Genomic DNA, 22,312 nt, shown 5'->3' on the forward strand with positions numbered 1-22,312 from the left:
TGTCTGCCCATGAGTGGGAGGTTTTGTTGAGGGCTGCATTGAAACAGGAGTCAGTGTGGCTGACCCTAGAATAAATTCACAGGCTGCTTGCTGTACGTGGAGGCGGATTGGGTGCAAGGCTTGTCTCTTGTGGCCCAGCACTGTGTTGAAATAAATAAAAATCCCCTTACCAGCCGTCCCTCCCTCTCCACACACACACTCCCTGTGCTGTCTCCATGCCAACCTGTAGCTCCCACACTCATATGCCAACTTAGTTACTGTCTATCCATCCCTGTGGCCCTATACTCCCATGCCAACTTAGTGTCCACTAATGCACTCCTTTCCCCATCCATCAACCTTTGATCAACTTACATAGTATCCTTGGACAGTTTTTTGACAGCACTGACACTTCTTGGATAGCTTTGACAGCTGAGCATCTTCTTAACCTTTCCTGGACAATTGGGCAGTTCTTGGACAGCTCCTTGGCACTCTTTCATAGATTGACATTTCCAATGAATTTGTGCTTAAAAGGTGCATAATCGTGTATGCTGTTAACAATTCTAAAGGGTGCCTTTCCTCTCCCAAAGGTTTCCTGGGACCCTATCCAAAGAGATATGAACAGGGTGCCCTGGTCATCCATCAGAATCCATCAAGTTCAAACTTCCTCTTATCTGTTCTAATTCGGGTTCCACACACCTGTTTTTCCACAATCACACTTCAGTGCAGGCAAGCTAGTCATTTAAATGGCCAAGGGCCTGTGTGAACTGTGCACATGAAAACTCCTGTCTTGTCTCTAGTCCCACCCTCTGTAAAGATGGGAAATGTTGGGTTTGGCAATGGGGCTTAAAATATTGATCCATTTCCGGTATTTCTGCCATAATGGAGAGACTGTCCATCATGGCAAAAATCCAGGTCATGGAGGGCAACACTAGTGACTGGATCAGATAATGGTTTTTCAACTTCCTGCTAATGCTTTTTCTCACTATACAGAAATTTGTTTGCCAACTGTTCTGCACGTTTATTGATGCCTTTCCTATATCACACACTTCCTTTGTGTTAACCTCACCCTCTAATTAGGTGTTAGCTGCAAATCTTGTAATTGCACTTCTGACTTCTAAGCCCTAATATAGTAAATTGTGAACAATATGGGTCCCAACACCAATCCCAGGGGAGTATTATTTCCCATCTTCTGTCACTACCCTCTCCACTTTGTTTTGTAGCCAGCTTGCTATCCCTTCTGCTATCTGCCCTCTGACTCCAGATACTCTGACCGTGAGAATTTACCGTGTGTCCAATGGCGTTAGGCTTGAGTGACTTGCAATAATCTTTGCTTAATATTCACTGCAGCATATATTAAAAATGAAAACATCTATTTAACAACGCACTTTTTTTTAGTATTAAGTTTGTAATTTGGTGGAATTGATCCCAGAGTCCGGTGATGAAGGTAGTAGTGAATTTTGATTTCCTCGTCAGCCATCTCTCAGTGGATCCAGCACTTAATTTATAATTATATCATTATCCCTGACCATTTTCTGTAATAATCCCATGGAGACCTTTGACAATTACAATAAATACACCTTCTCTATTTCCCTATTAAACAAAATTAAATCAGAGTATCAAAGATAGACAGAAATATGACTGCCAGAATCCAGTTTTCTATTGATGAAACAATGCTGTTAATTATCTACGGCATTGGTGAGGTCACACCTGGAGTATTGTGTGTACTTTTGGTGCCCTTATCTGAAGGAGGATACCTTTGCTATAGAGGGATTGCAGCGAAGGTTTACTCGGCTGATTCTGGGGATGGCAGGGCTGTCATGTGAGGAGAGACTATATCAGTGAGGATTATATTCACTGGAGGTTAGAAGAGTGAGAGGAGATGTCATAGAAACTTATAAAACTCTAACTGGGTTAGACAGGGTAGATTCAGAAAGAATGTTCCTGACAGTGCAGGAGTCCAGAACTAGGGGTCATAGTCTGAGGATAAAGGGTAAACATTTTAGAACTGAGCTGAGGAGAGATTTCTTCACCCAAAGAGTGGCGAATATGTAGTAAACTACCACAGAAAGTATTGAGGCCAAAACATTGTGATTCCAAGAAGATATTAGATATAGCCATAGAACCATAGAAAATTACAGCTCAGAAACAGGCCTTTTGGCCCTTCTTGTCTGAGCTGAACCATTTTTTGCCTAGTCCCACTGACCTGCACTTGGACCATATCCCTCCACACCCCTCTCACCCGTGAACCCGTCCAAGTTTTTCTTAAATGTTAAAAGTGACCCCGCACTTAGCACTTTATCCGGCAGCCCATTCCACACTCCCACCACTCTCTGCGTAAAGAATCCCACCCCCCCCTGCCTTGGGGCTAAAGGGATCAAAGATGTGCAGGTTAAATGGATTGGCCATGCTAAATTGACCCTAGTGTCAGGGGGATTAACAGGGTAAATATGTGGCATTACGGGAGTAGGGCCTGGGTGGGATTGTGGTCAGTGCAGACTTGATGGGCCGAATAACCTCCTTCAGCACCGTAAGGATTCTGCAGACGTCTGGGGGCAGAATTGGGATATTGAATTCAGTGATCAAAATGAATAGCAGAGCAGGCTTGAAGGACTGAGTGGCCTACTCCTGCTTCTAATGTCTATTTTTCTAATGTTCCAGTGTCCTTCACGCAGCTAATGGCCTCCAATTTTCCGAATATAATGTATTGGCTCAGTTTGACCACTTGCTGCACATTACCAGCCGCTGTGTACAATCACTAACAGCATTTCTATTATCTACTCAGTAGGTATTAAGTGCAAGTGCTGACATTTCAGTGTTAAAAAATTGGAGGAAGAAATTGTTTCCTTCCACTTTAGTAGAGAAAAGAAATCATGACCGCTGAATTTTGGAATTGGAATAAGGAGAGTGTACTTTGCTCTTGGGTGACTAATTTCAAGCTTGCGTTTGTAATCTAGACAGTGGATCGACCCAAGGACTGGTATAAGACGATGTTCAAGCAAATACATATGGTGCATAAGCCAGGTATGTGCAAGATTGATACCTGATTTCAAACAAGTTGCATTTCTGAATCCAATTGTGAATGTCTGAGTTCTCATTTTCATACCGTATTATTCATCAGCAGCTTGTATTTATACATCACCCACTTAATATAGAAAAGAGTATGAAGTCTCACAATACCAGGTTAAAGTCCAACAGGTTTATTTTGGTAGCATGAGCTTTCGGAGTGCTGCTCCTTCATCAGGTGAATGGAGAGTTGGGTTCACAAACAGGGCTAACCTAACTCTTCACTCACCTGATAAGAAGAGCAGCACTCCGAAAGCTTGTGCTACCAAATAAACCTGTTGGACTTTAACCTGGTGTTGTGAGACTTCTTACTGTGCCCACCCTAGTCCAACACCGGTATCATAATATAGAAAAGTATCTCGAGGTGCATTATCAGGGTATATGGGGGAAAGCTGGACACTGAGCCCAAAAGGGAGGAAACAAGGTGGGATGAGTTTGTTCAGAGAGATTTAAGCTGGAAAGGATGGTTCAGGGAAAGACTTCTAGAACAAATAACCTACAAGGCTGAATGGGACACTGCAGTTACTGTAGTAGAGGGGAAGGGTGGGAATGTTTAAAAGATCTGTGTCAGAGATGGGGGGACAGTATGCAGATCGGAAGAGCTGAAGGCATGGAGAGACTTAAACAAATGGATGAGAATTTAAATTCAAAGGTTTTGGAGGATCAGTGGCCAATCAGTGTCAGCGAGGGGGAGCAAGCCGAAAGTAGGAAATTGGTGCAGGATAGGATAGGACAACAGAGTGTTGGATGAGATAAATTTTGCGGATGGTGGGAGCTGGTTTGCATGTTGTAGCAACTGAGCTTGGGGAGGCCAACAGGAGGAATACGTGTTGCCAGTAACATACGGTGAGGCAAGAGCTGGAGATTGGTGATGTTACAGAGATGGCAGGAGGCAGCTTATACATGTCCCAGTTTTCTTTTATATTAATGGCAGCAAAAAACAAGGAAAATGGAAGATGTGCAAGTTGAACTGCCCAGTGGCTAATGGCTATATTTTGCCTAATGATAAAAGCCAAAGTGCCTTCAGGTGTTTATGTGACTGACCGATTTGAATGAAAATCTGTTGCATTAGCATGTTTTTTATAAATGGTTAGCCAGCTATTTGATAGATGGGAAAACATCATCATGTTTTAAAAGCATCCAAATAAATCTACTGAGGAACCCTTGGGAGAGAACTTCTGCTCTCACATTATGAAGCGTGCTCCACTTAATTGCTGGTGATTAGAATTGGTTATGTTTTGGAAACTACCGCATGTTCAAAGACAGGTTGAGGACACATTCGGGTGGCTGCTGCACCAGTCTTGAGCTTCCTCATGAACTAAACCATGGCCACTTGCCTTTGTTGTAGTGACAGGAACATTGCAACATACTAACCACCTTGCTGCTCTTGTAGTCTAGCTACAATGCTGCATTTACCAGGTGCGCTGGTCTTTATATGAGCATCCTTATTAAAGAGATGTGCTCACTGGGCAGACAATCTTCTCCTGTGGTACACTGAACATTTGGATATCCCACCCTTTAGCACTGTGTCCTTTTTCTTGCAAACCCATTTCAGAACTTGATCCTGGATTTTATCTGGAGGAAACACTTCTGACGTAATGCCAGGAGCCCTGATAGAAGACCTTTGGATACATGACTGTTACAGAAATCAATTTAAGGTTATGATTACTGACAAAGTGAAGCATTTTGAATCTTGTTCTCTGTGCTTCCTATAAGATGATTGCCTAGAGAAACACAATGATTGTCAAAAGGCGTTAGAACCAAATCCTATGTTAGAGAATGGCTCAGATTGTTTATCCATCTCTGTGCACAAGGGAGACACAATATTCTACCATACAGCCTGCACTCTGTTGCTTCAAATAATGCTTTTCTTTGATTGTATTGTCTTTTTACATGCTTAGTTAGAGGCTGGCTATGTTCCATGTTTCCGCTTGATATTAAGCCTTTTAAATTTTCTTTCCATTTTGCAAAACAAGTGAGCAGTTGGCTTCTATCTGACATTGTGGACTATTAAATTGGGAGCCTTTATGGGTGTAATGCCATGCTGGCAATTAGATAGATACCCAAAAGGGGAGGATGGGCAATTGATCTAGATGTAAAATGTCTGAATGAGAGTTAAGTGGATCTACCCATGCACAATTTAGAGAGTTAAAGGGATCTCTACCCCTTTGTGTGAGAAAAATATAGAAATATACAGTCTGAACCAGTGAGAATGAATCCAGAAATATGGAGGTTAGGTGAATTGGCAATGATCAATGCACAGGGTTACAGGTCAGGGTGGGGGAGTCGACCTAGGTAAAGTGTTCTTTCGGAGGGTCAGTGCAGACTTGATGGGCCAAATGGTCTCCTCCTGCACTGTAGGTATTCTATGATTAAGGAGCCACTTTGATGCAAGCTGCAGTGATCTACAATATACAAAAAGGAAAATACCCTGTAAAATAATTAGTCCAATTCCATTAGTACCGGTAGCTGGCACTAAACCACTTTCAACATTCCTTTTTATTTTTTAACAGATGATGATACAGATGCATTCAATGCTACACATGCATATGTTTATCCTGGTAAGAATTTTATCTTGTGTTTTTAGATCTCAAATTAAATTGGAAAACAGATTTTCCCAATTGAGCTACACTGCAAAATCCACACAGGAGTGGAAATGTAACATTACTGACTCCCCTTTCCAGTCTTCACCTGGCAAGCCCTCATTGCTAACCTCCCACATCACTGACTGCACACTGTTAATGGCCCATGCCCCATGCTTGATGGCTGACTGAAGTGTTGAAATTGGTACCATTATAATCAATCCTAGCACCACAAAGTATTGAAAGAAATCCACTCCCGTATGCCAACTCTGGACTGACAAACCTTCAATGCACTTTTTCATCCAGTCTGTCACTCAGAATTGAACTTACTACCATCCAATGTCTCCCAGGTCATTATGCCCCAATGAGTTGTCTTCTGTAATACAATAACAACCAAAGTTACAGATTTCTTTCTTAATTTCAAATAGAAAACAAAATTTTACCTTCTAAGTTAGGGGTTGAATTAATGTTGCACTAACCAAGGTGTAATATAACAGAAAACCAGTTGGTGATGGACAGTACTGGAGCCCATCTTTACTTAGTCTAGTGTAGTTGCAGAGTGAGACTTTACAAGCTTCTAACTCAACCTCTATCCTAATTTTAGTGAGCGTCTCTTTAAGTGAAACTCCAATTGACATCTGTAAATAGTTCAACACAATTGATGTACAGTTAATTCAGGGAATAGGTCATGTTAACCATAGCAATCTGGTCACTACATAAACACTACCTATTAATTGAAAATTTTTTGCACAAAGTGCTTTACTTTTTTGACGTGTTTCTCCACACACGGTTATCCCGAAAAGGGGAAGTGTGGGCAAGTAAAGCCGTAACGAAATTAAGATGAACAGCTACAAATGCCTTTACTCTGATATGGAACCAGAAATTGCTGGAAGCAGGTCAGTTGGACCCTGGAAAGAGACATGACAGCTTATGCAGATGCACACCAGAATCCATAAAGTTGTCTCACCATTCCCGAGCTGAGAACTGGGTAAGATTTAAAAAGTTTTTTATTAGCCACAAATAATACTGTCATTAACACGGCAATGAAGTTGCTTATGCAGATGCACACCAGAATCCATAAAGTTGTCTCACCATTCCCGAACTGAGAACTGGGTAAGATTTAAAAAGTTTTTTATTAGCCACAAATAATACTGTCATTAACACGGCAATGAAGTTACTGTGAAATTCCCCTAGTCGCTACGCTCCAATACTTGTTTGGGTTAATGCATCTAACCAGCACGTCTTTCCGACTGTGGGAGGAAACCGGAGCTCGCAGAGGAAACCCACGCAGACACGGAGACCGTGCAAACTCCACACAGACAGTGACCCAAGCCGGGAATCGAACCCAGGTCCCTGGCGCTGTGAGGCAGCAGTGTTGACTATTGCGCCACGGTGCCATCCATTTTTTTAACAGCAGCTGGTGATCTACTGTTTGCTTAGAATGTTAGACAAGGGCAGGGCAAGTGTGGGTGTGTGCTGTATGCTAAATGGACCATGTCACCACAACAAAATGCCGTTTCATCCTGCTTATGCACAAGAAGGTGCAATAAGTCAGTCAGCACCACTTATTTATCATTACAAATGACATGATGGCACAATGGTTAGCACGGTTGCCCCAGAGAGCCAGGTTCGATTCCCAGCTTGGGTGACTGTGTGCGGAGTCTGCATGTTTTCCCCTGTATGGGTTTCCTCCGGGTACTCCGATTTCCCCTTCGTCCGAGCTGGTTAGGTGTATTGGCCATACTAAATTCTTCTGTGTATCCAACCGGGTGCCGGAGTGTGGTGACTAGGGGATTTTCATGGTAACACCACTGCAGTGTTAATGTAAGCCTACTTGTGACACTAAAAAATAAAGTTTAAATTTTTGAAAGTTAAGATAAAACAATGCTAGAAAAGCTCACTGTGCCCGAATGTAGGGTTTGGGAGTAGAGTTGGCAATGGATTCAAAGTTATTAACAGCACTTATTTCTTGCTCAGGTAGAAACTTACCCTGCTCAGTGTGTCAACCACTTTTCTTTTCTTCAGGTGTTACATTTCATTACCTCATCCAAGCATAGAAAGCTCACAGAAAACAAGATATTTCAGCTGTGCTTGTTTTTGAAATATCTTTCATCTTTGGCTTTTCCTTTCATGTTCTGATTACACTAAAATGGGAATTGAGTGAGATTGGGTGTCTCGGTTGCTTCACACAGTGGCTTGCCTTTTCGCCTCTGGGATCCGCACTCGAAGCCAATGCAGACAGATGGGATGAGAGCCTCTTTCTGATGCCTGTGAAGGAGCTTTGTGTGAAATAGGTTTGAGCATTCTGAACCAGTTTCCCAGTGTCTGCGCACATACAACACCAAGGCTGTAATCGCTGGCTTTTAGTCTGGCTCAGCGGGCGCAGGATGTTGTGGGAGATGGGAACATACTGACACAGTAGAAAGTAATATCCTACAATTTGGGACCAATGTGATGGAGTAGAGGAGCATTTGAATTGCAGTGGAACTCTCCCAATAACTGACTGGGTAAATACACCATGTGGAATAGTATTAAGCCATAATCGGATGCCCTATTTCCTTTTTTATTCATTTGTGGGACATGGGCATCACTGGTTAGCCAGAATTTACTGTCCATCACTAGTTGCCCTTGTTCAGAGGCCAGTTGAGAGTTGACCACATTGCTGTGCCTCTGGAGTCAAATGTAGACCAGATCAGGTCAGGACAGTAGATTTCCTTCCCTAAAGGAATCAGCTGGGATTTTCTGACAATTGGCAATAGTTTCATGGTCATCAGTACATTCTTAATTCCAGATTTTTTAAAATTGTATTCAAATTCCATCATCTGCTGTGGCAAGATTCGAACCCGGATCCTCAGAACGTTAGTTGAGTTTCTGGATCAATAATCTAGCAATAATACCACTCGGCCATTGCCTCCCCTAATGATGGTCTGTGCTCTGGAACAAGATAAAATTTAAATCTTACGTCACTGGGCATCACTGCACAGAGGCTAGCTGCTTCAACCAAGCAGCCATTCTTCACACAACCCTGGAAAGTGGGTCTTGTTCGTCTACTTGACATAGGAGAACAGAATCACCAAGTATAATTTCTGCTGGCCCAGCTCCCCTTTTCTCCTTCCTTCGTTTACTTACCCATAGACAGAAAGCAAGATATTCTCTCCACTGAGATCAGCCAACATGGCACAGACCCTGAATAAACCTGGGTCCTTCCTGGTTCATGTTGTTCTTCTCTGCGCATGTCACTGGTGGAAAATGAGTTACAAATGTCAATATAAATATCTGTTTCGAGGCACATCCATGAGTTTGCTTTAAATATATCAGTTTAGTTTCTTTCCAGTACTCATTGGGGCAGTTGTTAATATTGAGGTTAAGGTACAGGTCGAGAACCAACTATGCCAAGGCTCGTTGAATTTTGACAATAATCTCTGACGCAGATATTGAAATCCTGGAAGTGAAGCCATGTACACATGATGCAGTTTTAGGAAAATTGACTCTTTCTTAGTGGTACAGAAAAGATATGAAATGTAAGTATTGCTGAAAAAAGACACAGTCAAAGCTTTTCATCTTGTACTCATCAGGACAAATTACAGGAACACCAGATGTAAAGGGGGCAACAATTTATGCTGCACAAGAAGAGAGTGTTGATTGGTTGGCAAGTGGGCATTAATTGTTAGAAGCTTTGCCATGGGGAATGCACCAGTTAACTGATGGCTGACAGTTAACTGCCAAGCTTTGTTTAAATTCAGATCCGGGAAGTTAGCTTTGGTTAAGGCATTGCCCTGGAGAATGAACCAGAGAATGGCTGTTGCCTATTTTGTTCCAGCAATACTCACGTTCTGTACTACCATACCACTTTTAAATTGTTGTAATATATATGGGACAGGAATTTCTCTTGTTTACCCCCCCCCCCCCACCTCCCACCCACAGTCTTCCACAGTAACTTCTGCAGAAATGCAATAGAAAATAAAATATAAGGATTTGTGTCATGTTTCCAGTGAACATTGTATTTGGGAGCTTGTCTGGGGAGCTGGTGCAGACACAATGAGCCTAATGGCAGTCTCCTGCATCGTAACAATTCTGTGACCTGTGAGCAGCTCCAAGGAAATTTTCAGACAATGGCTGGGATTTTAACAGACACCCTCCACAGAAATTGGAATGGGTGATGGGCGGAGCATCCTTTGACCTCAGGTGGGATTTTATGGCTTCCGGATGAACGAGGCCATAAAATCCTGTCCAATATCTTTTGAGTATCTGAACAAAAGTATATGCTATTTTGTCTATATATAGTATTTACATAGCTAACTCTGTTGTCTTCTATAAGATTAAAAAAATCTTTCATTGTTTTGTGCTAGATAACTACAGCTCATTCACCTCTGTTCAGGCGCACCCTCCTCCCAAGACACATACTTACCGACCTTTATCAAAAAGTACGTCGGACAATGGTGTCGAACTCTACAAGGAATCGGCTCCATTACCACCACCTCCACCTGTTCCACCACCTGCACAACTAAGACTGCGAGAAACAAGTTCCACAGAAAAGTAAGGCTAATAAATCATGCCTTGCAGTAAGAGTGTTAAATTATTTAAGGTTTGCAAGATTAGTTATCCAACAGTTCTATTATTCAATTTTAAGAATATCATTTATTTGCTATGCCAAATTTTCAACATTAAAGTTTTAAAGCTCATATGATTCCAGCAGCTCTGAAATTGAGAGTTTACATAAATAAACATTCATTGGAGCAGAAATTAGAATTGGCATCCAAGCTAACTATTGTCATGCCCTAACAAATCTGCTGCAGCACTGTAGAACATTTTTACATTGCTTTATCTCTCGTTCACTCTTTTTCAACTTCTCCTTTCTGGCTTCCTTTGCCTTAAATGCTTTTGCACAAACTCCACAATTTCTACAAATGTTTCAAATGATTTTTCATAAACTGTAATGAGATCTCACAAGCCTTAGAACTGTGGCATATATTTTCCTGGTCTCTGGTGATCCAATTCATTTTCAGCTTTCTGTCACTTTATTGTACTATAACCTGTTCTATAAACCTGTTTCTTCAACTTCAGACTTCTTGGAAACTTCTGTTCATTTGTCTTGTTTCTTAGCTCACTGCTCTTTAATTGTCCAGCATGGGGTTTTTTAAAGTCATGGTATGGCTTTTCTTCTAGCAAAGCTGAGAGAGATATTCCCTCTCTAGCCGCCATTAAGCAACTGCAGTGAATTCAGTTAAAACACACATAGAACAGTATAGCACAGTGCAGGCCCTTCAGCCCTCAATGTTGTGCTGGGCTGTGTCCAAACCCAAGACCAAGTTATCCCACTCCCTATCATTGTGCTGTGCGCCATGTGCCTATCCAATAACTGCTTGGAAGTTCCGAAAGTGTCCGAATCCACTATCACAGCTGGCAGAGCATTCCACACCCCAACCACTCTGAGTGAAGAATCTACCTCGGTCATCCCTCCTATACCTCTCACCATGAACCTTATAGTTATGCCCCCTACTAACAGCTACATCCACCCGAGGAAATAGTCTCTGCACATCCACTCTATCTATCCCCCTCATCGTCTTATAAACCTCTGTTAAGTCACCTCTCATCCTCTGCTCTAAAGAGAAAAGCCCAGCTCCCTCAACCTTTCCTCATAAGACCTGCCCTACACAATCATAAACCTCTCCAAGCGCATTTACTTTTCATGTCATAACACTTGCCAAGCATAATAAAAGTACGGCTTGGGCTAACCAAACCCCCACATATCCAAACACCTTTGTCTAACATAAATCTAACTGGAATTTTGCTCTTATATAGAACCGCTAAATTAAGCCCACTTAAATCCATTCTAATACTTAAAAAATATAAATCTCTTAAAGCTACCTGTTTCCCTGACAATGGTTACAACTTTTCAATATATCTAGATGTCCTTCAATATGGCAGGGGCGTTTATGAAGGGATTAAAAAGGCAACAGGTCCATCAGCGAAGAAAACTGCTCCACTGAAAACAAAGGCACTAAACAGTTGAAACAATAGATGCAGCATTAATTTGAGGAATACTCCAGGAAGAGCACTGTCACCAAAGAAGACAGCGCATAGAACTGGCTGTCATGGCAGAAATGGATATTGAACCAACAATGAAAGAACTCAGTAAAGCTATTAACTGGCTTGCAAAGATCAGCACTCCAAGTGCGGATGCTGTATGGCTTGAACTCCTCCAGCACAGGAAACCAGCAGTCTTACAGCATCTACGGAAACTGCATTATATCTGCTGGAGAGACCCCAGGGAATGTGAAATGCAAAGATGATGACCCTGTACAATAAGAACATAAGAACTAGGAGCAGGAGTAGGCCATCTGGCCATTCAGTAGGATCAGGGCTGATCTTTTCGTGGACTCAGCTCCACTTAGCCACCCGCTCACCATAACCTTAGTTTCTTTATTGTTCAAAAATGTATTCATAGATACATTTGCTTTAAAAACGTTCAGTGAGGTAGCCTCAGCAGCTTCACTGAGCAGGGAATTCTGTAGATAATGAGGCTAACTGCAGTGATTATAACCAAAACAGCATAAAACTGGATGGACTGCATGTATCGACCGAGGAACACCCAACCCCCCAGTCAACCTTCCAATGTCCTTTCTACTAGCGTCTGGCACTTCTACTAAAATTTGGAGAACTGCCTCACAGACTAGTCAAGCAACATCTTAACACAGTCGTACTCATGGAATCATAACTTGCAATGTCCAAGATATCACCACCACCATTCCTGGATATATCCCATCCCACTGTCCTGGTGAATCTCCACTCTACAAATTCTGTTACACATGAGCTGTTAATGAAACATCAATTTGGGTAGTTCAGTGCTGTATTTGGAGATGATGTGGATTTTTTTTTCAATTCAAACCCCATGACGTTTATTGCTGTAGCCCCTGTCCCATCCTTATCATTAAAGCTGGCATGACATCATGTCAGCATTATGATGACAGCAGGATGTCACCAGAGCAATTTTACTGTCTAAAGGAGACAAATTACTCTGAAATCAGTTTTCTTCAATGCAGGTTACGATGTACTGTCTCAACAATTTTCACTAATAATTGACTCTATCATGTTACTTCAGGCAACCTATATATCTCCTCCAATGAATTTGTTATGCCCCCATTTTTAAGTGCCTGTTTTGTACGCTAATTTACCGATTGGATATCTGTCATTGGAATTATCGCTATTTGTGTTCTTTATCACAGCCAGTGTGTGTGTGTGTTAACTAGATTAACAGTAAGGTTTCGCTACCTAAAGTCAAGCATGTGAGTATGTAATGTACAATGTACATGTGTTAATTGTTTATATTGTGAATGGCCTATGCATTGCAGCAAGCGAATCCCAGAGACTTTCATATTCATGTATGTTGTAAAAGGGGAGGCAATGTGACTAACAGATGTGATGGCTTTTCACTCATTCGCTAGGAACGACTGGGATCCTCCTGATCGAAAAGTCGACACTCGTAGATATCGTGCTGAACCTAGAAGCATATTCGAATATGAACCTGGAAAGTCGTCAATCCTAGAGCATGAACGACCGGTAAGAACCTTACTCAAAACCAATTCTCTCACCTTGTCACAAGATCAAGATAGAGGTGGCACAGTGTTAGCGCTGCTGCCTCACGGCACCAGGGATCCGGGTTCAATGCTGGCCTTGGGTGACTGTCGATGTGGAGTTTGCACGTTCTCCCTGTGTCTGCGTGTGTTTCCTCCAGATGCTCCGGTTTCCTCACACAGTCCAAAGATGTACAGGTTAGGTGGATTGACCATGATAAATTGCCCTTTAGTGTCCGGGGGACTAGCTTGGGGAAATGCATGGGGTTATGGGGTAGGGCCTGGGTGGGATTGTGGTTGGTGCAGACTCGATGGACCAGATGGCTTCCTGCACTGTAGGGATTCTAATGATAATCCATGAATGGATAAAACTCTCTGAATTAATAAATATGTTTTTGCCAAGTTAATGAGTAGCTTGATGTCCAGTCAGATTCATCTAGTACTTGCATGTTAGAAATGATTTGTCTTTTTGTGCTCATCATGGGAGGTGGGGGAGTGGGGAGGAGGGGGCTGGAAGGTAGAAGAATCCTGGACAGTGGAGGAAGTTGTAGGGGAGGGTATGGCATTGTGGCAGGAACTGTGGACAAAATCTTCAATCTACTCACAACATTTAACTGAAGGACGTTGAGGCTGGATGTCGAACAAGCAATCAGACCATGCCAAGGGAGTCATGCAGTTGAGAGTAGTTGAGAAGAGGGAGGGTAGGATGTTGTCAGAATACATAAGGACCTGAATTTTCTGGCCACGCTCTGGTGGCACCTGCTGTGAGGAAAGTGGCGGGCCAGCCAAGGTCCATTTACTTTCGGCAGCACTGGAAGATTCTGGCAGTGAGTGGGGCTGGAGAATCCTGGCTGTGAAACCCGATGGGGTTGGCAGCCTGTAGGTGAGGAACCAGAATGGGACACCAAAGATCTAGCAGTGGGGGAGCAGGAGGTTCAGTAAGAATGGAATCAAACATGGGCAACGATAGAGCCAAATTGAGGGAGGGCAGTGAGGTCGACCATGTCAATGGTTGCAGTTATATTAGAAAGGATGATGAGGGAGTGTGCAGCATAGTCACAGACCGAGCAAGTATTTCTTCCTTTCCCTTTGCGCATTAAGCCAAAACTCCAAATCTCTCTCACCAACCCTCCAAACGTATTCCTGGGTAAAACATTCCAATCCAAACGGAGATTTTGAATTGATCGCCCATTCTTCTACTTGCTGAATATTCCTTTCCTGGAACTGCAATGGAAATGGCTGGACAAAATCAGCCCAATCAGACTGCACAATGACAGGTACATTGATCTGAAGGAATATTCAAAGATTATTTTGGAATAAAGGAAGTAACATTTGACAAACATTAAACAATAACTTACGTGTACTGAGCAATGCAGAGCAGGCAGACTCCAGCCTCAGTCCAGGATCTGCACAGGGCTTGCTGATCTTGGCTGGATTAGTGTTGGGACTACTTCACTGGGCCACATTTTCTCCAGTTTCCAATCATACAAATGTACCAATTAGGGTAGCTTCTCAAGCCTGCTCCACCATTCAGTAAGATCATGGCTGATCTGATTGTATCTTCAACTCCACATTCCTGCTTTCACCCCCTCCCCCACCAGCTTATCAAGAATTTATCTATTTCTGCCTTAAAAATATTCAATGACTCTGCTTCCACTGCCTTTTGAGGAAGAGTTTCAAAGACGCGGAGGAAGAATTTCTCCACCATGTCAAGATCTATAGAATCCTACAGTGCAGAAGGAGGCCATTCAGCTTGCCCCGGCTCTATTCCCATAACACCACATACCTACCCTGCTAATTCCCCTAACCTTTGGGTGCTAAGGAGCAATTTAACCTGGCTAATCCACCTAACCCACACACCTTTGGACTGTGGGAGGAAACCGGAGCACCTGGAGGAAACCACGCAGGTATGGAAAGAACATGCAAACTCCACACGGGCAATGACCCAAGGCTGGAATCGAACCTGGGTCCTTGGCACAGTGAGGCAGCAGTGCCACCCTCAGAATCTTACATTTCAGTCAAGTTGTTTCTTATTCTTCTGAATTCCAGTGGATACAAGTCTAGTCTATCCAACCTTCTCTCGAGTTAATCAGCTGATTCCAGTTATTAGTTTAGTTAGTGATTTCCATTGCATACTTCATGGCCGTAACACCCTTCAGTTTGTCTAATTCTAACTGTGCCATGAAAACTTGTTTAACTCTTTTGCCTACTCTGGCCTCCAGTATTGCTGCTAGCAAATGTCACAGTCTCTGTCTAGATGCACTTTACAATTCTCCAGACAGGATCGTACCGTAATCAATCTGAGTCTTGGTTTGTTCATTTGCTGCAGATTCATGTTTGCAGGCTGTCGAATGAGGAGCCCTTGTTGATGTTTAAACCATGTGTTTGACCAGAACCAAATAATATTCCCATCAAAATCCCAGAGGCACTCTCCAGCGTCAAATCAATCCCTAATCCAAATGGACCCTATCCATAACCCACATATCAATTTTGGCATTGAAGTTGTCCATAACTATTAAGTACATACATTTTGTGTACTTACAAATGGGCAGCACAGTAGCACAGTGGTTAGCACTGCTGCTTCACAGCTCCAGGGACCTGGGTTCGATTCCCAACTTGGGCCACTGTGTGGAGTTTGCACATTCTCGTGTCTGCATGGGTTTCCTCTGGGTGCTCCGGTTTCCTCCCAAAGTCCAAAGATGTGCAGGTTAGATTGATTGGCCATACTAAAAAAGAAAAAATTGCCCCTTAGTGTCCTGAGATGTGTAGGTTAGAGGGAGTATTGGGTAAAATATGTAGGGATGTGGGGGTAGGGCCTGGGTGGTATAGTGTTCGGTGCAGACTCGATGGGCCGAAGGGCCTCTTTCTGCACGGTAGGGTTCTATGATTCTAAGATTGATATACTGTATCTACTAGGGTGCCACAGGGTTCAGGTCTCGGCCCTCAACTATTTACAATCTATATAAATAATCTGCAAGCAGGGCAAAGTATAACATAGCAAAATTTGTGGATGATACTAAAATAAGTGGGAGAACAGGCTCTGGAAAGGAGATGGAGCTTACCGATGGATATTGAATCTGGTGGTTGAGGTTTAATGTGATTAAGTGTGAGGCTTTGACCAAAAATATAGAAGGGCAAATTATTATTTAAATGGAAAACAGATTCAAAATGTGTCAGTACAGAGGGATCTGGGTGTCCTTGCGCACAAATCACAGAAATTGGATCTGTTGGTACAGCATATAATAAAGAAGGGGAATGGAATCTTGGCATTTGTTGCAAAAGGGCTGGACTTTAAAAGTAAAGTGGTGTTGTTAAGGATTGTAAAAGATCTTGCTAACACCACATCTGGAGTATTGTGTCCAGTTTCGGTTTCTTTACTTGAAGAAGAATGTAGTGGCACTAGAGGCAGTTGAGGACGTTCACCAGACCGATTGCAGGATGAAAGGCTGTCGTATGAGGGGCGGTTGAATAGCTTGGGCTTGTAGTCGCTGGAATTCAGAAGAATGAGGAGGGACCTGATTGAGGTATATAAAAATGCTAAAGGGGATTGATAAGATGGACAGTGGGACAGTCTAGAACAAGAGGTCATAGATATCGAGTGAGAGGAGGTAGGTTCAAAACTGACAGCAGGAGAAACTACTTCTGTCAGAGGGTTGTGAATCTGTGGAACTCACTGCCCGAGAGTGCAATGGAGGCAGAGACAATCAACAGATTCAAGAAAGGGATACATTTGTTTCTGATGAAAAGCAGGGCTATGGGGAGCAGACAGGAAAGTGAAGTTGAGACCAGGATAAGATCAGTCATGATCATCTTAATCAGTGGAATGGACTCAAAGAGCCGAATTGCTCCTAATTCCTATGTTTTTATGTCTACAATAAAGACTCCAATGATTAGAATCCCACTAACATTGTATTATACTATAAGGAAGGATAGGAGTGGGTTGTAAATGGTAATATATATCAAAATAATGCTGGAGGTCGTACCTTTTGTTGCATGGGAGGTCCTCAAAGCACAGGCCAAACCATTTAAAACTTTCACACGAAGTGATATGCATAAATCATGCAAAGCACCTATGATCTGATGTTTCCTGTCAAATGCAATTGTACTGCAAAAATACTCATTGTATTTCAGCTGAAGGGTGGGGGGGAGTATATTTGGCAATAAGGATGTAAATGTGCTGAGTGTTGAAAGGGTTCCTTTAAAGCTACTGGGATCTTGCTAATATTCTGTACAGTTAGTATTCAGCAAAAGGAAATCTGAGGCATCGGGAAAGATTCTAGCATTTTCTGTTCAGTGCAAAGAATGGTGGGATATCTGTGAAAATTCATGCAGTCCAATAGAGCTGGAATGTGTGTAATATTAAGCAAGTAGCAACCTGTCACCAGCAAGGACAATGAATGTTTTTGTGTCTTTGGAACCGCTGTTCAACAAAGCAGTAATAGTGACACAACTGGGGATAAGGCTTATTGAGAGAAGCTTTTAACATAACGGAGGTCCAAGAATAGGTGTGAGGGAGTCTTGTTTTCAGAAGGATCTCTTTACCAGCTCTTGTAAAAGTGTCATTAAATCACCAGTTGTATCTGCCGGTAACATCACTGACACTGAATTTACCTTTACAACAAAGCTTGTTCCCACTCAAGTTGCAGACTGTCCCAGACACGTGAGGGGAAAATTCTAATGAGATTCTTAAAATATGTCTAAAAAGTCTGCACATACTCCCCATGTCTGCGTGGGTTTCCTCTGGATGATCTGTCTTCCTCCCACAGTCCAAAGATGTGCAGGTTAGGTTCATTAGCCTTGCTAAATTAGCCCTAGTGTCAGGGGGATTAGCAGGGTAAATATGTGAGGTTATGGGAATAGGGCCTGGGTCAGATTGTAGTCGGTGCAGACTCGTTGGGCCGAATGGCCGCCTTCTTGCTGTAGGTTTCTATGATTCTATGAATTTCACTACAGATAGGGATGATCCGCATAATGGGTGCAAAGCAGAGTTTTCAGAATATTCTATTCCAGTTTGGTCCAGAATTCGCCTCTTCTGAAAACCCCTGAAAGCCCTCATTAAATGAACACAAGAGTCTAATATGGGAGTTCATGCACTCATCATACAACAACAATCACATTTCCTTTCAACTCTCTCCAGTTTGTTTTGCAATCTTAAGTCTGCATGATTGCTATCAAGATTGCCAAATTCATTACCTATAATTATGAGGAATTAATGGTAACTGGCTGATGGAATCGACAGTGTAATAGAACTATTTGCTTTCCTCAACTCTGCACTGTGAATCTCCAATTTAAAATTAGTGGATGAACTTGGATTTTAAAAACATTTTTGTGTTCATTTTAATCCCTACGTAACAAGCGATGTGCTTTTGGTTTAATTGAACTTGCTGGGTTTCCAACGACTCAGTTCCGGTCTTTTGCTGCACAGATGTGTAGTGTTTTATTGTGGAAAATTATCTCAACATCTGCTACGTTCAGAGCAGACCTTTGTGAATGAAGGTGGCTGTGATACCAGGTGATGCTTGAATTGGAATGGCCATGGAACATTTTGATAATCCCTCACAGCTGCCTTAAGAGAGTGCAGAGGAGTTTTACCAGGATGCTGCCTGGTTTGGAGGGTAGGTCTTATGAGGAAAGGTTGAGGGAGCTGGGGCTTTTCTCTTCTCTTTTGAGTGGAGGAGGATGAGAGGAGACTTAATAGAGGTTTATAAGATGATGAGAGGGATTTATAGAGTGGACGTTTAGAGACTATTTCCTCAGGTGGATGTAGCTGTTACTAGGGGGCATAACTGTAAGGTTCATGGTGGGAGATATGGGAGGGATGTCTGAGGTAGATTCTTTATTCAGAGAGTGGTTGGGATGTGGAATAGACTGCCTGCTGTGATAGTGGAGTCAGACACTTTAGGAACTTTCAAGTGGTTATTGGATAGGCACATGGAGCACTCCAGAATTATAGGAAGTGGGATGGCTTGATCTTGGTTTTGGACAAAGCTTGGCACAACATTGAGGGCTGAAGGGCCTGTACTGTCCTATGTTTCTATGCGAGCACATTGATTCCCAACTTTTTCCTCTGCATACGGTGGCACAGTGGTTAGCAATGCTGCCTCACAGCGTCAGGGACCTGGGTTCAATTCCTGGTTTGCGTCATTGTCTGTGCAGAGTCTGCACGTTCTCCCAGCATTGGTTTCCTCCGGATGCTCCGGTTTCCTCCCGCAGTCCAAAATGCGTGCTGGTTAGGTGCATTGGCCATATTAAAATCTTCCTCAGTGTACCAAACAGGCGCCGGAGTGTGGCGACTCTTGGATTTTCACTGTAACTTCGTCACAGTGTTAATGTAAGCCTACTTGTGACACTAATAAATAAACTTTAAGCACAGCACTTAACTTCTGAATATGGCTGCCTTAGTTCCATTTCCCTTGAGACGACCATTCATACAAAGTAGAGAACAAACTCACTTTTATGTAAGGAATGGATTGATTTTCTGCACTGCATTTTCAGTGCACTTCTTCATTTTGTAATTCCCTATCTCTACACCACACAGACTTGAGCTGACAGCCAACTTATCAGTCTTGATTGATCAACCCTGAAGATATACCCAGTCCTTTTGTCTGCCTTTTGTTCCTACAGATAATAATTGAACTGCTGTGCATTCCCAGCAGTTGCTGGATTTTAGTTTTGATATTGTCATTCTGTTCATGTTTAATTGGTGAAGTTCACTTATTTGTAATGATTGTCTCATGTTGGTCATGAGGGTATTTGATGTTTTCACCACAAAATGTAGTATTGCGGTCTTTTCTGTTAATAATGTGATATTCAATAACCTGAGCGGAGGGGTCAAATTTTACTCTTGTGGCTGTTTCACTCCTGGGCAGAATGAAAGAACATGTTGTTGTGTTATTGCGATTAAGAAACATTCTGAAGTCACTGCCTGCTTCATTTCTTAACTATCCTCCAAGGCCAGGGCTACAGAGGCACAACTTGCTAAAGGCAGGCGGTTCCACAAGCCTCAGTATGAGGTTTGGAAAGAGAAAGTGCCCCAGAAAAAGAAGACAGCAGAAAGTAAGGTGCCCTCAGCCCAAAGTGTTCGAGTATTTGGTCTCAAACACCAAGAAGAGCAGAAGTGGGTTGTAAGTGGCACACGAACTGGTGCAGCGACTAATCCTGCATGTTGAATTGGTATTCATCAGAGTAACACATTTCACAGGTTGCAAAGCCCATTGGTCTAGGACCTGCTTTTCCCTTTGGTTGAGAACACATTAGAATATTAGCTGAAACATGATGGATTAGTGGTAACTGTTCCAATAAATCGAACCCGGCTGATTTAAAAAGAAAAATCTATAAACACTAATCAGCTGAATAATCTTGTGCAGTTCTGAGGAATGGTCCTGGAGCAATAGTTTGCTTTTCCACTTTTTTTTTTGCATTTCTTTCTTGTTGAGATCAAGTTTAAAGGTGTCATTCAGTGGTTATGCAGGATAAAATCTTAATCACAGAATTAGCCGCCCATCGCTATATTTTGAGATGGTTTGATCACTCGCAAATTAGAAGGACTTATTCACCATTTTCTCTGTTTGAAGGTACTGTGATCATTGTAGAAAAAGTAATTTAAAACAGTCCTCAAAGAAATAGCTGCCATTTGGTGAAATTGTTTATTTTTGAATTTAAAATGATCACTTGGGAACCCTGATCATTTATCTATACACGGCTTATACTATTAGTTTCAAGTTTCCAAGTATTAATCATGGTGATTTAAGTACAGAGCATGCAGAATAGAATTGCTGGGTTGATCCACAGCTGTCTGTGTCTGTCTATGGGCGCCTGTGTCAGTTAGCTAGAAAGCATTAAATGTTTACAGGCCCAGGAAGCTCTGATAAGCGAGTGACAACTTCCCAATGATGCACTTATCATCCATATGCTGTTACAGCAGCTATTTAGGACCTCGGCCATGTTCCAAATGACGGTTTGCAGTTAACCACCCCACCCACCGCCCACTGCATGTGCTGCCTTCTCGTACCAGGGGACTGCAACTCAGTAAAAAAAAACTTATCTCCAGCTTCTAAATAATTCTTTGCTTTGGCACCTGACACTTAGGTCACCTAATCAACCTTTAACCTCTCCAGCTCAATAACCTATCCAATTAGACCGAGTTTAATCCTTTTAAATACTTCAAAGGCAGCCCCTTTTTGTAGGTAATAGAGCTAAACTCAGTCTGTCCTGCCAGCTATGGTGCATTAAACTCAGTATCAGTCTATCAACTCTTTGAACTTCCTTCAAGGCTTCTACTAACCAGTCTCTCAGCAGAAACACTAACGTTCATAATTGCACTTTTGTACAGGGGAAAGTACCAGTTTCTTATCCAAGCCCACAAGAGGCTGTCTTTTATAAAGCATTTCGTCACGTTTTTGACAATTCATTTTATTCTTTTGTGGGACATGGGCATCAGTGGCTAGACCAGCATTTATTACCTATTCCTAATTGCCCTTGATTGGGTATTTTTGAGCTGCCACTTTGAACCACTGCAGTGCCTACTGTTTAAGTACGCACACAGTGCTGCGAGGTGAGTGCCAGGATTTTGACCCAGTGACACTGAAAGAACGGCCAAGTCAGGAGGGGAACTTGAGGGTGGTAGTGTTCCCAGGCATCTGCTACCCTGGTCCTTCCCGGTGGTAGAGGTCACTGGTTTGGAAAGTACTGTCAAAGGAGCCTTAGTGAGTTGCTGTGGATGGTACACACTGCTGTCACAGTGTGCCACTGGTGGAATGAGTGCATGTTTGCAGATGTGCAAATCGAGCGGGCTGCTTTGTCCAAAATGGTATCAAGCTTCTTAGTGCTTTTGGAACTGCACCCATCCAGGCAACTGGTGAATATTCCATCACACTCTGAACTTGTGACTTGTAGATGGTGAAACAGGCTTTGGAGAATGTGGAGGTGAGTTACTTGTCACCTGCTCTTGTCGTCACTGTATTCATATGGCTAGTCCACATAGATCATGGGAACAAGCAAACTGATTAGTAGGGCTGAGTCTTTCAAAGAAACATAGAGGATAGGAGCAGGAGGTGGCCATTTGGCCCATCAAGCCTGTTCCGCCATTCATTACGATCATGGTTGATCATCCAA

General features: G+C 42.6%; 1 protein-coding gene across 5 annotated transcripts in view; it reads left to right on the forward strand.

Moving 5' to 3' along the window:
- LOC145343266 (sorbin and SH3 domain-containing protein 2-like) overlaps nucleotides 1-22,312 on the forward strand; it is a 283,373-nt gene that overhangs the window by 167,210 nt on the left and 93,851 nt on the right. For all 5 annotated transcript variants that reach the window (XM_080189388.1, XM_080189389.1, XM_080189390.1 and 2 more), the window contains 4 exons: nucleotides 2,934-3,000; nucleotides 5,556-5,603; nucleotides 9,974-10,160; nucleotides 13,070-13,184. In XM_080189388.1, the coding sequence (XP_080045514.1) occupies nucleotides 2,934-3,000; nucleotides 5,556-5,603; nucleotides 9,974-10,160; nucleotides 13,070-13,184 (417 nt within the window). The remainder of the gene's footprint in view (nucleotides 1-2,933; nucleotides 3,001-5,555; nucleotides 5,604-9,973; nucleotides 10,161-13,069; nucleotides 13,185-22,312) is intronic.

This window comes from Carcharhinus amblyrhynchos, chromosome 5 (genome assembly GCF_965287045.1).
Source record: "Carcharhinus amblyrhynchos chromosome 5, sCarAmb.v2.hapA, whole genome shotgun sequence".
In the NCBI taxonomy this organism is placed as follows: Eukaryota; Metazoa; Chordata; class Chondrichthyes; order Carcharhiniformes; family Carcharhinidae; genus Carcharhinus; species Carcharhinus amblyrhynchos.